The following is a 13780-nucleotide window of genomic DNA, read 5'->3' as shown; positions in this document are numbered from 1 at the left end:
GCCTCCACCGAAGTATGTTTAAACAACGATGCAGAGCCATTTTAATAAGTTTTGTGAAAAGCTGCTACTAAACCAGAATAAGGTAGTTCTTTCTCCAGCATTTAACATCACTGTCATTCCAGAGCTTGCAGTGGAGCTTGCATTGCTCCTTTTCATGTTTTATAGTGGAATTCCTTGCCAAGGTTTTGTACTTTACTGAGATGAAGGGTGCAAGCGCTGTCTTTGCAGACAAAATACTGCTTGTCATGTGTTTTGATTTTCTGATTGTCATGTTTTTCTGATTGTCATGTCCCTTAAAATTTCATTGGAAGCTGCTTCTAGGAATCGGACTTCTTGCAGACCACTGAGGAGGGAGGGTTCAGCATGCTTTGAGTGCTGCTAGGCTTAGCTCTGGTACTTACTAGATGCAACAACAATATAAACTTTTTTATAACCCTTATCTTCTGAAATACTAATAATCTTTATTTCTACAGAGTAGTGCAGCCCAGATGTGCTGGATGGGAGGTGTTGCTGTTCTTTGCAGCCTGAAGCTTGAATTTCTCTTGCCTGAAGCAGTTTTTTGAGGGGGGGTTACCCTCCCCTCCTTTGCTTCCAGCTCATAAGGTTGTGCTGCTGCTGTTTTGTGATCTGGTTGATAGGGAGCTCCAAGTCACTTGATACTTCATATTGGGTTTCCCTCCATTATGTTGCTTAAATAATAAACCTGAGCTCTGCTGGTGGAGGTAAGGGATATGAGCCATGTGTGAGGCAGCTTGGAAATTGCTGAGAACCATACATGCCTGCCACCTTTGTGTGCCTTTCAAGGACACTGAAAAATAAGTAGTATGATTTAAAAAATTGCACTTGTATTAAAGAAGGGGATTGGTAGTATGCATAGTTCTGCTTTTTCTACCTATAGCCAAGGCAGCTCCTTGTGTTTGGGGGCCCTTGCTGACTTTGAGTCTTTTGTGACTCAAAGGTTTTCCTCTGTAAATACAAGGTCTTGAAAGTTGCTTTTTCTTTCAGGTATAAATGAGGCTTTTATATGAACATATGATGGATTGATATCCTCTCTCAGGAAAATGCTAAACATCACAGCTTAGAAGGAAACTGTATTTTGTTGGTCTAAAAAACCCAGTGGTCAGAAGCCTAAAAACTGGCATAGTAGTGTTAGAAGTTAATTACTCTGAAATGTTATTAATAACATAGTGACACAATTTATGTCTGTTTCTCTCACAGATAGCATAAAGGATTTTCTAGGATGCAGCAGTATCCTTCACATTTTTTCTCTTATCATGAGTATTTCCAGGGTGTTGTATGCTTTGAGTGTGTGCTGTAATTGCTGATCAGTACTGATGAAGAGAAGTATAAAATGTGGGGAAAAGTCTTCTCTTAAAACAGTGTCATTACTTAACTGAGTTTTCTGTATTAGAAGCTCACCATTGCTGCTTAAGTGTGGAAGCTGTCTGCTGGGGCTGTAGTGAAAGAACGCTTAAATTGAGCTCTGTGGTATGAGGCTGGTGGGGGAGCAAGAAGGGTAAAGCTCTGCTGAGTTAATTAATGTTAACAGTTATGAGTTATCTGCAAGATTCACAGTAGATTACACAGATTGTATTAAGCAGGGTTAATCAGTCCTTTCAGATACTTAAAGGAGCACTGTTAAGCGCTGGCAAGACTGAAAGTTCTTCTTGAGAGAGTGTTTGCATGAGCAAGTATGCATGTGTGTGAATGCATAGCCTGGATTACCATTGATAAGTAAATTTTGCCTAGCAGCTAGCACACAGGGATATTGGCTATTTCCTGTTCTGTGTATAGGTGAAATTGTAGCAGCTGTTGGAAGGGACTTTTTCCTTTTATCTATTTTTGGTCATAACTCTCTTTTTGTGAAATATTTCCCCTGCTGTGCAGTAAGGAGATCTTTGTTATCCTGTGATGTTAACTGCTTTTTGAATTGTGGACTCAGTGTGGCTTCGTGGCTTTTCGGCATTAATTTTTAATGGCTTTCTCTTGCACAGCTGTGAAATATAATGTGGAAGGTGAGTGGGGTTTTAAAATGTGTAGAGGGTGAATTCATCACAAAGAAGAATTTGGTAAATGCAGATATAAAGTCCTGATGTAGCACAGCACCTTGTGCTATGTTTTTCCATATTTGTTCAAAATGTTTGTCTGTTCATTTTTTTTTGCAGCAAGTGTTACAGCAACTATTTTTGGTGTAAATTCTCAGACTTGAGGTAAGCTGGATAACTGACCTGACCCTGAAAGACTAACGTTAGATTTTATCAATTATACAATGTGTCACAGGGGTTTTTTCAGCCTTTTAGCAGTCTTTTTTGTGTTGTGTGTTTTGGAAGCCACCTTGTTGCTGCTGTGTTGTGTGGGGTAGACTCCTGATGCTCTCGCTGTTGAGCCGTGGGTACTCCAGATGATGGAATGTGGATGACAGTCTTGCATATAGCAAATCAGATGGGGCTTCCAGGAGGATTTTGCCTGTTACAGGTCTGAGCAGTTATAATAATCCCAGAGTAATAGGCGGGAGAAATAGCAGAAACAAATATACACAAAACTCAGTATGTGTACATGTATACAGATACGTATACGTATATCCATTTCTTGTTAGAGGACAGTATTTCTGTTACTATGGGATGCCCAGAAGGCAGGGGCAGCAAGCGAACTTATGTGAGATGGGGATGGCACAGGAGAGGACAAATCCGGAGTGTCCTGGGAATGGAGGATGTCCTGGGGCTGCCCCAGGTCCCCTCTTGGACCCGCTTGCTTCGGGTGGGTGCTGAGCACTCAGCATCGTGCAGCACCATCGCTTTTTGTCCTGGCAGCTCCAGGCTGGCAGTTTACAAAGGGATCAGATGCCAGTGAGGGGTCTCCGTGGGGTGGGACTGAGGACGAGATCCTCTGTCACCTCCCCGCTGGCAACAAGCTGGGCAAGTCAGGGAGGCTGTGCTTGGCAGCCTGGCCCGGTAATTGCCCCTGGTTTGCGCCTGCCCTGGCTTTGCCGAGGTGCAAATTACTGGCAGCGAGCTCTGTGAATAGCCCAGTGTCAACTGCAAATAACTGTGTCTCCTCTCCGTAGGTACCCTACCCCCCTCCGAGGGCGACGCAGTCACTTTCCAGATGGAAAGGTTGTTTGCCTTTGAAAACAAATTAACGTAGAAAATCTAGAAAGGAAACGATGAGAGCCCAGAGGCTGTTTTGAAGGCATGGCTTCCTTTTCCTTCCCTCTCATTTTATTCACTGCTAGATTCCGTAGTCACCTTTCTTTTTCTCCTTTATTTCTGCTATTGTGCTGCAACTCAGTGCTAATGGTAAAGCTGATGATTATCACAGTAAACGCTGGGAGTGTTCGTTCCAAAGGGTGCTTGGGTTGCCTTGAGAAAGTCACGTGAAATTTATTGCAGCTTCTCCACATGTACAGTGCAAGAAGTGTTGACGGTCTTGAAAATTCCCTGCGTGTTCCCTGCCTGGGGCAATCTGCTAGCTATAAAGAGAAACACCACTGTACGTTTGTGCATGGGAGACCTATCTGATCTGCCTTGAAGCTTCTCCCTTAACTTAAGAAAAAAATTGACACTGTTGCTGCAGTGGCAAAGCACCTGGCTGGGGATGCGTGGGTGTTTGTTGGACTTGTTACTATTGTTAAATTAGATGATAATGGTAATGCGGTGATACGTTGAAGTTATGATGTGTTGGATATAAATTCTGCTTCAGAGTAGTTGGAAAGTTTATAACATTAACCTGCAATAATACCTGTTAGAGGTTTTTTAGGAGTATTTGAGAGGGGCATGCCTGAACTGCAAGGACACTCTCTCTCTCTGCGCTAATTGTATTTAAGTTTTTAGTGCCCTGGGTAACACAGTAATACCTGTTAGAGGTTTTTTAGGAGTATTTGAGAGGGGCATGCCTGAACTGCAAGGACTCTCTCTCTGCGCTAATTGTATTTAACTTTTTTGTGCCCTGGGTAACGGGTTGCTAATGGGAGTTTGCCTACAAGAAGGTTGTAGCAGAAAGCACCTGAACGGGTTGCTAATGGGAGTTTGCCTACAAGAGAACCATCAGGAGGTTGTAGCAGAAAGCACCTAACATAATCAAATAATTTAGCAAGTACGGACTCTTTTGGTTTTGTTTCAACCTACAGACCTTCCCAGTAAAAACTTCCCAATCATGTCATTTTCCCCATAGCACCATGCTGTTTGAACAGGCATCCTTGTAGGGTAGAACAGCTTGTTCCCTGTACCCTCTCCTCTTCAGGCCAGCTGAAAACTTCCCTCTTTTGTAAATCCAGCATGGGTTTTTGCATGGTCATTGGCAAATGCCTCAAGGACCTCTCTTGCCCAGGCTGCATTCTCATTATCTATTGTCTTAGATAATAAGCTGATGGCATAGGGACTGTGTGCATGCTTCCTGAAACATTCATTTGTTGTCCAATACTAGGTTGCATGTAAGCTGGCCAAACACAAGTTTCAAGCTTGTGTGGAGACTCATGGTTAAAAATCTTTACATTAGCTTTTGGAAATTAGTTGGTTTAATTTAAACTTAATTGATTTTTTTCCCTTCATATTTATCAACATACTAGGTGGAAAAAGTAGGACAAGGGCTGACGCACCAGTTGCTCAGTTCTCTGACAGGTATTCCTCAAGCACTGTCACAACCGTTTTCTTCACTGGAAGAAAAAAGGTCTGGAAATACTGTTTTTCCTGAGTTAGAGACAAAGATTTTCATGCATTTCAAAGCGAGCTTAACAATAACCTAAATGTTTATCCCATAAAACTGCTGTTGGTCATCACTGCTTGAATACTCTCCATGTATTTACAGTTTCTAGGTGTCATTTTCTGTGTTTCTCCAGTGCTACCCATTTGGGTTTCTGCAAATGGTTTACCACTGTAACATTACTTAAATTTTGTTTGTTCAGGGAGTATTATCCTGGAAAGACCAAGCATGTTTGTGCTTGCTTCTGAGCCTTTAACTACCTTATATTTGAGCAGCTCTGAGGATGTTTGGATGTAGTGAAGGCAAAGTATGGAGCCTTTTGCTAACGAGAAATATTTTTCTCTGTGAGCTCTGACCCCATGGCAGTCAAGATGGCTGAGACAGAAGGATGTTACTCAGCGTTAGTAAGAGTGGCAGGGTAAAGCAGTTTGGTTCCTTTGGTGGCTGAGAGGAAGATCAAAGGTTTTTCAGGAGTTCCTGCTTCAAACAGCACGTAAGAGTATCAGATTGGTAACAGTCAACTTTGATGTTTGTTTTACTCTATTACCCTTAGTCACTGATGAAATTTGACTCATACATCCACATTAAAGTTGTTTGCATCTGTTTGGCCTTCTGTTTGCTGCTAAAATATTTCTCATAGTACTAGAAATCATGAAATTATCCCATTTTTGTTCCCTCTCTGCTTTATTAATTTTTTCTGGTTTGACAGATTTGTTTTCATATTTAGACGTCGGCTTTGATTTGGCTTTTCAGTATTTGTACTGGAGAAACATCAAAATTATTCCTGTTTCACATGCCACTGTGCCCTCACAGGACAAACAGTTTGTTTTGGAGTTTTCCCCAAGAAAACACATTATTTTTCAAGCAATACTTTTTGTTCTAATAAATTACTTGATACTGTCAAAAATGCAAGAAGTATATGTTTGTGCTACCTAGCTCCTGCTCAGTATTCATCTTTGGGAAAGTAGTATTGCTGTAATGTGTAACTGGTATTCCTACATCTTCCCATCTTTGACTCCTTTTTTCCTCTACTTTTGGCTGCTGCTTTTTCAGGAATTGTGTCATAATTTTCAGTCTAGTGGTTGCCCGCTTCTTTAGAGTCCTGGCACTTTTTCAGAGCCTGGACCCCCACTGCAGTGTTGAAGTTGCAAGACAAATCTTTAGTTCTGAACCTCTCTAAGTAAGCCTCACAACTTGCTATATACATGCCTTGGGTTAATTAAGTTTAGTCTTTTTCATGGCATATGTTAAGAAATTCTGTGTATTTTATGTGAACTGATATCACGTGCCCAGTTAGGTGTTTGCTGTGTATGTTTCATGTAAACACATAAGCCCCCCAAGTTCTAGGAATGCTTGTAATAGGAGAAATGGCAAAAGCCAGATCTTACACATAGTCTTCCTTAGAGAAGCTTTTATTGTGTTGGTGTTTGTTGCTTGATAACAAGCTGTATTTTAATATAATTGTTTTCACTCCAGTGATCAAGGGCAGTGGAGCAGAGTTTGTACCTCAGAGTTCTGCATGCCTAATGTGTTTTGGGATCAGGCTTCAGTGTTAAGCATAAATATAGTTGCACAGTTTCAGAGTTTGTGAAATTTTTTTTATTATCCCAATAAAATATGCCCACTGTATGAGAAAAGCTGACTTGCTTTTAAAACAAGGGAGTGTGCTTGGTGCCGAGTTTCAGGGAATTCAGTGGTGTTTTAAGTCTATTCTGATGGCCTGTGGTGTTTTTTTACTGTGTTAAGGTGAATTCGGTCCTTAGAGACCAGTGTAGATTAGCTGGGAGTGTGTTCAACAGATGGATTGCATTTTAGCTGGTTAGAGTTGTAATGTCAAGTGACAAGCCTTTAACACAGAACATTGTATACTCCCTGTTACTGCATAAACCACCGCAGGACAAATCTGAGATGAAATAAAATAGAAGTCAAGAGTAATTTGTCAGGACACTATTACAAACATGCGTAGTGACATGATTTGAAAAGAGAAGTTGAGGATAGATCAAATGGGCTGTTTATTTGCAGCAAAAGTAGATAAATTAGTCAAAGGTGCTGCTGGCAATAAAAGCAGGAAAACACAGCGCTCCACAATTGGATTTTCTACTCTCTGGGTCAAATCAATATTGCCACTAGCCACAACCATAGAGCTGTATGTTTTATTAACACAGATGATTCAACCTGGAGTTAGTGAAAGTAGGATAAAAAAATCTGCTGCTATACATTTCATTGCTCAGAAGTAAATGTACGCTTTTGTACTTAGATTGATTAAAAAATAAAATTTGTGTGACTGATGTATGTCAGCTTCTCCATTATTTATTCCACTGAACTAGAAGTAAAACTGTGTCCTGAAATGCTTTTTGCATATATAAAAGTACCTTTATTTAAATACACAGATTTTTTTTTTTTGGTATGATGTGAACAATATGCATTGTGAACAAATTCATCTTAAAGCAAAATGTGTTTATCAGGACTTGTTTTGCTTCCCATGCCTTCTGATATTTGGAGAGATGTAGTTCTCTGCAGCCTGGATAAGTTGATTAAACCAGTTCATAAAGCAGTGAGAATGTACAGGATGGATCATATTATAGCCACAGAATCTTATTTTCATTTCCTTCCTCTGTTACTTATTATTTTCTTCCCCCCACCCCCCGTTGTTACTGGCTTACTGATACTTGGGTATATATAACAAGTTCTTTGTTCCAGAGATGTCTCACTGTTTGTACAGCTCCAGTGGATGAGATTTTGCTCCTGGATGGGACCTCTGCACTACTTGAATACAAATAACAAAACCTGAGCAATAGCAATGAACTGGGTGGATGGTTATGCCTGGGTCCTTCTAGGAACTTTGAGAGGTTTTTTATTGTAGTCTATTACATGCCATCCAAATCTCATATGTGTAATTTTTTAAAATAAAATCTGATCTTATATGGTGTATTTACACACTGATTACAGTTTTGTGATTTAGTTGGATGTCTGCACAATGCACAGACTGAGCACAATTAAGACTAGGTATGATTCCTTCGCATTCCCTCCCACTGAGATTCCAGTCTACAATTGTCAGAACTGATTATTTTCAGCAGATGAGGCCACAGTTATTTTAGTGGCTTTTGGGTTTCCACTTGAAGGGTCTTCAGAAATGTGCTTTGTAATTTGCTGGTTTTCAGAAGAAAAAAAAAATCCATTTAAAGAAGCTAATCCTCTGGTCCTTCACATAACGAGTACAATTGTTGCAGAGATGAGCAAAGTTCTTAATCAAATTTTGTCATGTATATAATGTGTTGGCAGGGAAACAGTACTGAGTCACATACATGGTGTCATCAGGCGTGCTTGCATGGTAAGATGTACATGAAAAACATGTCAATAAAACATTTGTTTAACTTCCTTGTAATTTCTGGCAACAACTTGTTTCATCTTGTCTAATCTTCTGTAAGACCCTGCCATACAGCTCACAGAATCTTGCTATGATTTCTCTGACACCATTAGTAACTCCTCAGATAAATACAGTAACCCCCCCCCCAACCTTTATGAAGTTTATATCTATTGGAAGACAAATATATTTTTTGTCTAAAATATAACCTCTTTGTAGGCTGCAAAATAGCTTTTCATTATTATTTTAATACAAAACTGGGAACTTTGGAAAAAATAATTAAAAAAACAACCCTTCTGTCACAAATTGCTGTTTGAAACGTGTTTTATTTTAAAGCTTGTTCATTAGCGTGTTTGCTCTTCCTTAGAATTCTTATTCCAGAAAAACTTAAGTTAGATTGTCCCTTGGAGTGCACTTTGCCTGGGAAATGCAGCTCCCAGCCTGTCTTTGTGGCAGCATCCAAAGGGCCCTTTAAGTGTGTAGGGGCAAAGCTGCCACCCCATCCTGCTGCTGGGAGGTGTTGGGCTGGTGCAGATGGCCACTGACTCCTGCTGAGACCTTCTCTAAGGATTCAGCGTTTCACCGAATGTTTCCCACTCCAAGGGTGTTGGTGAGATCAGATCCATGCTGAGGTTATCAGAGTAAGGTGTTGGCTGTGCTGTACAGGCAGGACTCATCTGAGCTTTCCTCCTCTGTTGGCCTGAGCTGAAGATAATATGTAAGCCAAATTCCCTGGCTAGGTACTGTTTGCTTTTGCTGGTATTAATCAAGCTGATGATGGTTTTTCCTCATGGGCATTTTAAGTAGGAAAGCACCATTTGGCTTCCAGTCAGCTGGACAATTAGCATTTTATAGCTAAGCAATGGAATTGCTTGGCTTGAGCATTGATGAGCATTGGATTACAATGACTGCTAGACTGCCTCTCTCTTTACATAATTTATTTAGTACTCCCTTCTTGTTTAGGATTCAGGCAGAGGTTAATTTAATTCTGCATGAGAAACTAGTAGTTACTCTACATTAATGCTGTGCTGTATGGTAATGCAGGGGAAGGTTTTTCTGTAAAGCTTGTATTTGCTGGTCTCTCAGCCATAGAAAGGACAATTTTGCCTACTCCTTTCCTAGCAATTCATTCATTGGAAGAGCTGTTGGCACACTTAAATTTGGACTAAAAAAGTGCATCCAAGAATAATACCTTAAGACCATTTTATTCCATGCTGTTGTTGTGTGTGTATTTTTAAGAAGCAAATAAGTGTTGAAGTGTAGTCTGGACCAAGGAGACTTTGTTCCTACAAAATTGCAGGAGGCCCACTTACCCTGTTACAGGTAAATAGAATGTTAATATGTGACCATGCAGGCTTGAGAGGGAGAGCTTCTGCTGCATCTCTGCTGAGGATCTAAGGCAAAGAGCAAACATCCGCTGTGTGTGAACTTGGAGGGATAAAAAGAGGATGTAGAATATGCCTCAGCTCTCCAGGAATGATTGGAAACTTTCAGATGGAGGGAATGAATGTGTTTATTCATGCATTTAGTAATCTTAAATGCTTAATTTGGTGCTTAGAATTTTATCCTTAATCTTGTATGTCTTGATTTTTCCTAAGGCCCTTGACTGTTAGAATCAATGTGGGGAAATTTTGGGTTTATTTTGTCTTAAGCTTCTTTTAAAAAAAGTGATTGCAAAGAGCTTGCAAATGTCAAGCAAGTTCATAGCAGGGGCTTAGACACCAGAAGGCTGCTGAGAGAAACAGAGCAGTTATATTTATGCTTAACCATAGGATTTCTAGGTAACTCACTGATGTTTCTTGGTATACTAGTACTGGAGTGCCTAGGTGCCTTCAGCAAAACTTACCTCTGGCTTAGGCAGTATCCCTCTTGTTGCTGGGGCACCACGATTGTCCCAGGCTTTAGGCTCCATGGCTGTGTGAGCAAGCACAGCAGTCGAGGTCTGAACACCCAGTGTGACCTTCTCTTGAAAAGCCTCCCTGTTGGTACAGGGTCATGTAACTGCTTGCTCAAACCTTTGTGGGCTTTATCTGCTGAGTTTGGGTGCCTGGCTTAAGGGAGTGTAAGACTTGGCAGCTGATCCTTACATTTTGTGATCGTGGTGTTGGATGTACTGTATAGAAGTATCCGTTCTTGCAGCCGTTGCTGCTGTCAGAAGACATTGGACAAATCTCCTCAAGCTTAAAATGTCCTGGTCTTTGGGTGAGGAGCATTTCAGAAACCTACAGGCACTGCACTGAGCACTGACAGGGCTTTGTTTTGATTCCTTAAATAACACTTCTGATACCAGCACTATTTTTTCACAAACCATAGTCTGAGGGAGCTGGTTGCTGACTTGCAGTGGCTGGCTTCTGAGTTTAAGCGTAAATCTGGCAACTCAGTTTCTAATAATCTGGGAAATTTTTACCATGTGTTGTTGTTGTAACCTTCACTGTTTTAACCAAGCTTTAGGTGTGCTGTAAAAATGATTAAAAGGCTTCTCACGGGAGGAATTAGACTTTTTGCTTGTACAGTTGCTCTCCAGGGTACTCTGGGTTGCTGTGGGCTATTTAAAATGTTTGAAAACCCTGCTTCCCTCTCCAGCAGCTCCTTCCTGCATGTGTTGCCCCTAGCCATGCTGGTTGCCTTAGGCAGAAGGACATGCACACACCATCTCTGCCTCTGCTGCCTTACAGCTGTGTTTGATTTCAAGCATAGCATTTATATGTAATACAGTAATACAGCTTGCTGCCCCTACGGGGAAATGGGTCATTTTATCTACTATTTCTTTTTTTGTCCAGGTTAACCCAATGTCCAGAGTAACTGTACCCTGGGAGGTGGTTGGGTCCGTGGGGCCCTTTGGTCCTCAGTGCCAGTTCACAGGCTGGAAACAGCCCAGTTCCCTGCCTGAAGCCGAAGTTTGGCTTCATGGGGTCTTCAAGGAGGAATGATAAGATCTGAGGGGAGCTGAGAGGCCAGGCTGAGGCACAGCATTTTACTTATGTAAAATGTTTTTATTGTGAGATAATCTGTGTTATTGCTGCTTCAGAGAAGGAAACAAGAAAACATTGAAGAATTATAGAAGAATTCCTGATTTGCTCTTAGGTGAGGGGGATGTTAGTTCTATTTCCAGATTTAGGATTTTGGGCAATCAGTCTGACACATGGTCACATTATCCCCATCAGTCACTGAGTGTCAGCTGAGCTTCACTAACTTTCTGGGGTTTCAGTCTATACAAAATCTGAGCTAAATTCATCAGTGCATCAGGAGCTTTCCCTTGACATGTGTTATCTCATGCTTGTGGTTGTGTGAGTGGATGGTTCACTAGTACATTGATTCACAGATGACAGTTTATTAAACAGAAGTAACTCTGTTTCTCTGACTTGCTTTCCTGAGCTTGAAGGTGGAGAGCAGTGGCATTGACCTTCCTTTAGAAAGTGTTGAGCTCTGCTGGTGAGCTGCACTTCCTAGGTCAGGTGTTATCACAAGCACTAATCTGAAGGCAAAAGCTTTTAGAATAATACAGATAATTATCTGTTTAAATATTTTACTTTAAAAATAAGCGGATCAGAGTATCACCTCTTGCAACAATCAGAATCTTTCAATCTGAATTAACAAATCACGCTTCCAGGCTTGGGGACATTTCAGCTTCTATTCAGCGACTCAGATTCTTGTCAGAAGATACTGAGCTCAGACAATTATGAGGGAGTCATGGTTGTGTTGGGTGGTATAATACTCAAATAATTTTGCAGGAGAAGCTCATGGGAATGTTAACAGCATAAAAGTTAGCAGTAATGTCTTTTGTGTCTGCCAGTTAAAAAGCTAGCGATGTGATGGTTACACAAAGACTACGCAAATTCCTTATGCATTCCTGTCTCAGTGCTGCTCCACGTGCTGGGTGACTGGAAGCCGAATTCTTTCTCCTCTTTTTTGCCATGGAAATTGCTGGTTAAAGCTCAATACTTCAGTATATGCAAAGTCTGATTTTTTAAATTTTTTTTTTGTTTAAAGCCTCAGTGCCATGCTGTGTTGTCATAGCACATGTTGCTGTCCAGCCGTGTGCTCTTACATCCAAGAGATTTTGCACCTGTTACAGTAAACAAACTTTGTTTAATGTGTCTGAGATGCCCAAAATAGAAAATGCTTTTGGCTAATGAGTCAGCGAATGTTTGGTCTGTTAGCCAAGCTTCACATTACATAAAGGACTACAGAATCTTTTTCCTTAACAGCTCCAGAAATCCTATTAGCTGTGACACAGATATTTCTACTTTATCCAACAAGGAGTGTGTTTTAGAAGAAAAAAATGAAATGTGTTCTGTCCAAACAATTTTTTTTAAATATGCACTCTGATTGCTTATCAAAGGCTGCAGGCTCTCTGAATTATTTCCTCCTCCAATCAGGCTTAATTTTCCTCCTCTGGTATAACTTTAAAAGCAGAGGAATAACAATGGGTAGCTGGGAGGGGAAGTGTCTGGGTGAATGGGTGATTGTTTCAGGAAGTGTGTTTCTTTGCTGGGCTGTGGTGCTTTTCCCCCTGGTCTGAATGCTTTGCAAGTTTCAATGCATGTGCCCTTCCAGTGGCCTAGGGGTGGTCTGAGAAGTGGAGACAAGCCGGAAAAAGGCACCTGCCAAACATTTGGTTGAGTTGTATCTGTGAACTCTTGTTTCCTGAATCTCAGCACAGCGTTTCAGTCATACAGCTGTTTTCCTCCCTGGGTTTTTACGTGAAATAAAAACCCGTCTGCAGTGTTTTATCCAGCTCATCACAAGTGGGGGTGCTGGTAACTGCAAATCAAAGCTAACAACTGTATTGCTTTATTCGTTGTTTCTGGGGTGCATGGCTGATTGTATTACTGTACAGAATCCCCTTTGCAGTGTATTTATTTGAACAACTTCAAACATTTTCCCTGCCCCAGGGCTTGTAGCCTTTCTTCCCCCTTAAACCATTCTGTGATTTCAGAGCAGCTTCAGACAGATGTTCATTCAGATGTTGAACCTGATGTACATCTCCCTTATGCCATCTCCCCCAAAATAAAATGACCCTAAAGTATGTAATGAACATAATATAATTCTGTTTTACTCCTGATTAAAAACAATGCAAATAAATCTAGAACTTTATATCCAGTTTCTCTGGGCAGTGCCAGATACCTGGTTAAGTGCTTTTCCCCACACCCACTTCCCCAGCCCATCCTTAAATTTTCAGCCCCATGAAATAATTTGACCAATTATTTGAGTTACTTAGACTACACAGAGTGTCTTAGGTATGTTTGAACCAGCTGCATTTATATGGCCTGAAACATGGCAGCAGCTGCATGTTGCACATCAGATGAATACAGGTCATGCCTGGGGTGAAGGCATGAGTGATTGGTGTGCCTGGCATGGTCATGCATTTATCCTGATTAGTGCCATGGGACCCTTTAAATTCCATATTAGCCATTGTTAAAGGAGGAGATGAGTGTGTGTTAGCTGTGCAACCTGATGCTATCTTCAAATAGTGATTTCTCTCTCAAGTGGGGCTTCCTTTTGTGACCTCTGACCTACCAGTACGTTAAAAGCTTTGTAACTGTGGAGCTTTGTATTCTTTGTGGTGGGATTGATTTGGATTCCTTCACACTGAACTTTGTCTGTTGTTGTCTTTTGTTTAGGAGGTCCTTCAGCAGCTGATTGTAATGAATTTACCAAATGTTTTAATGATTGGCAAAGATCCTCTTTCTGGTGAGTAGTTCACTGGGTTCTTAA

General features: G+C 40.9%; 1 protein-coding gene across 4 annotated transcripts in view; it reads left to right on the top strand.

The window, feature by feature from the left end:
- Positions 1 to 13780, top strand: part of CCDC88C (coiled-coil domain containing 88C) — a 95975-nt gene that overhangs the window by 23712 nt on the left and 58483 nt on the right. For 3 of the 4 annotated variants that reach the window (XR_005953339.1, XM_041413355.1, XM_041413280.1), the window contains exon 4: positions 13687 to 13756. Coding sequence is in view for 3 of the 4 variants with exons in the window: in XM_041413355.1 (XP_041269289.1) it covers positions 13687 to 13756 (70 nt within the window). In the remaining variant the exon portion in view is untranslated. Of the gene's footprint in view, positions 1 to 2165; positions 2211 to 13686; positions 13757 to 13780 lie in introns of all 4 variants that reach the window. The other variant, XM_041413438.1, reaches the window with a different exon arrangement.

Source organism: Onychostruthus taczanowskii, unplaced genomic scaffold (genome assembly GCF_017590055.1).
Source record: "Onychostruthus taczanowskii isolate IOZ18803 unplaced genomic scaffold, ASM1759005v1 scaffold1, whole genome shotgun sequence".
NCBI classification, from domain to species: Eukaryota; Metazoa; Chordata; class Aves; order Passeriformes; family Passeridae; genus Onychostruthus; species Onychostruthus taczanowskii.
The sequence above is the reverse complement of the archived record's forward strand: the minus strand, read 5'-3'. Positions and strand labels throughout refer to the sequence as shown.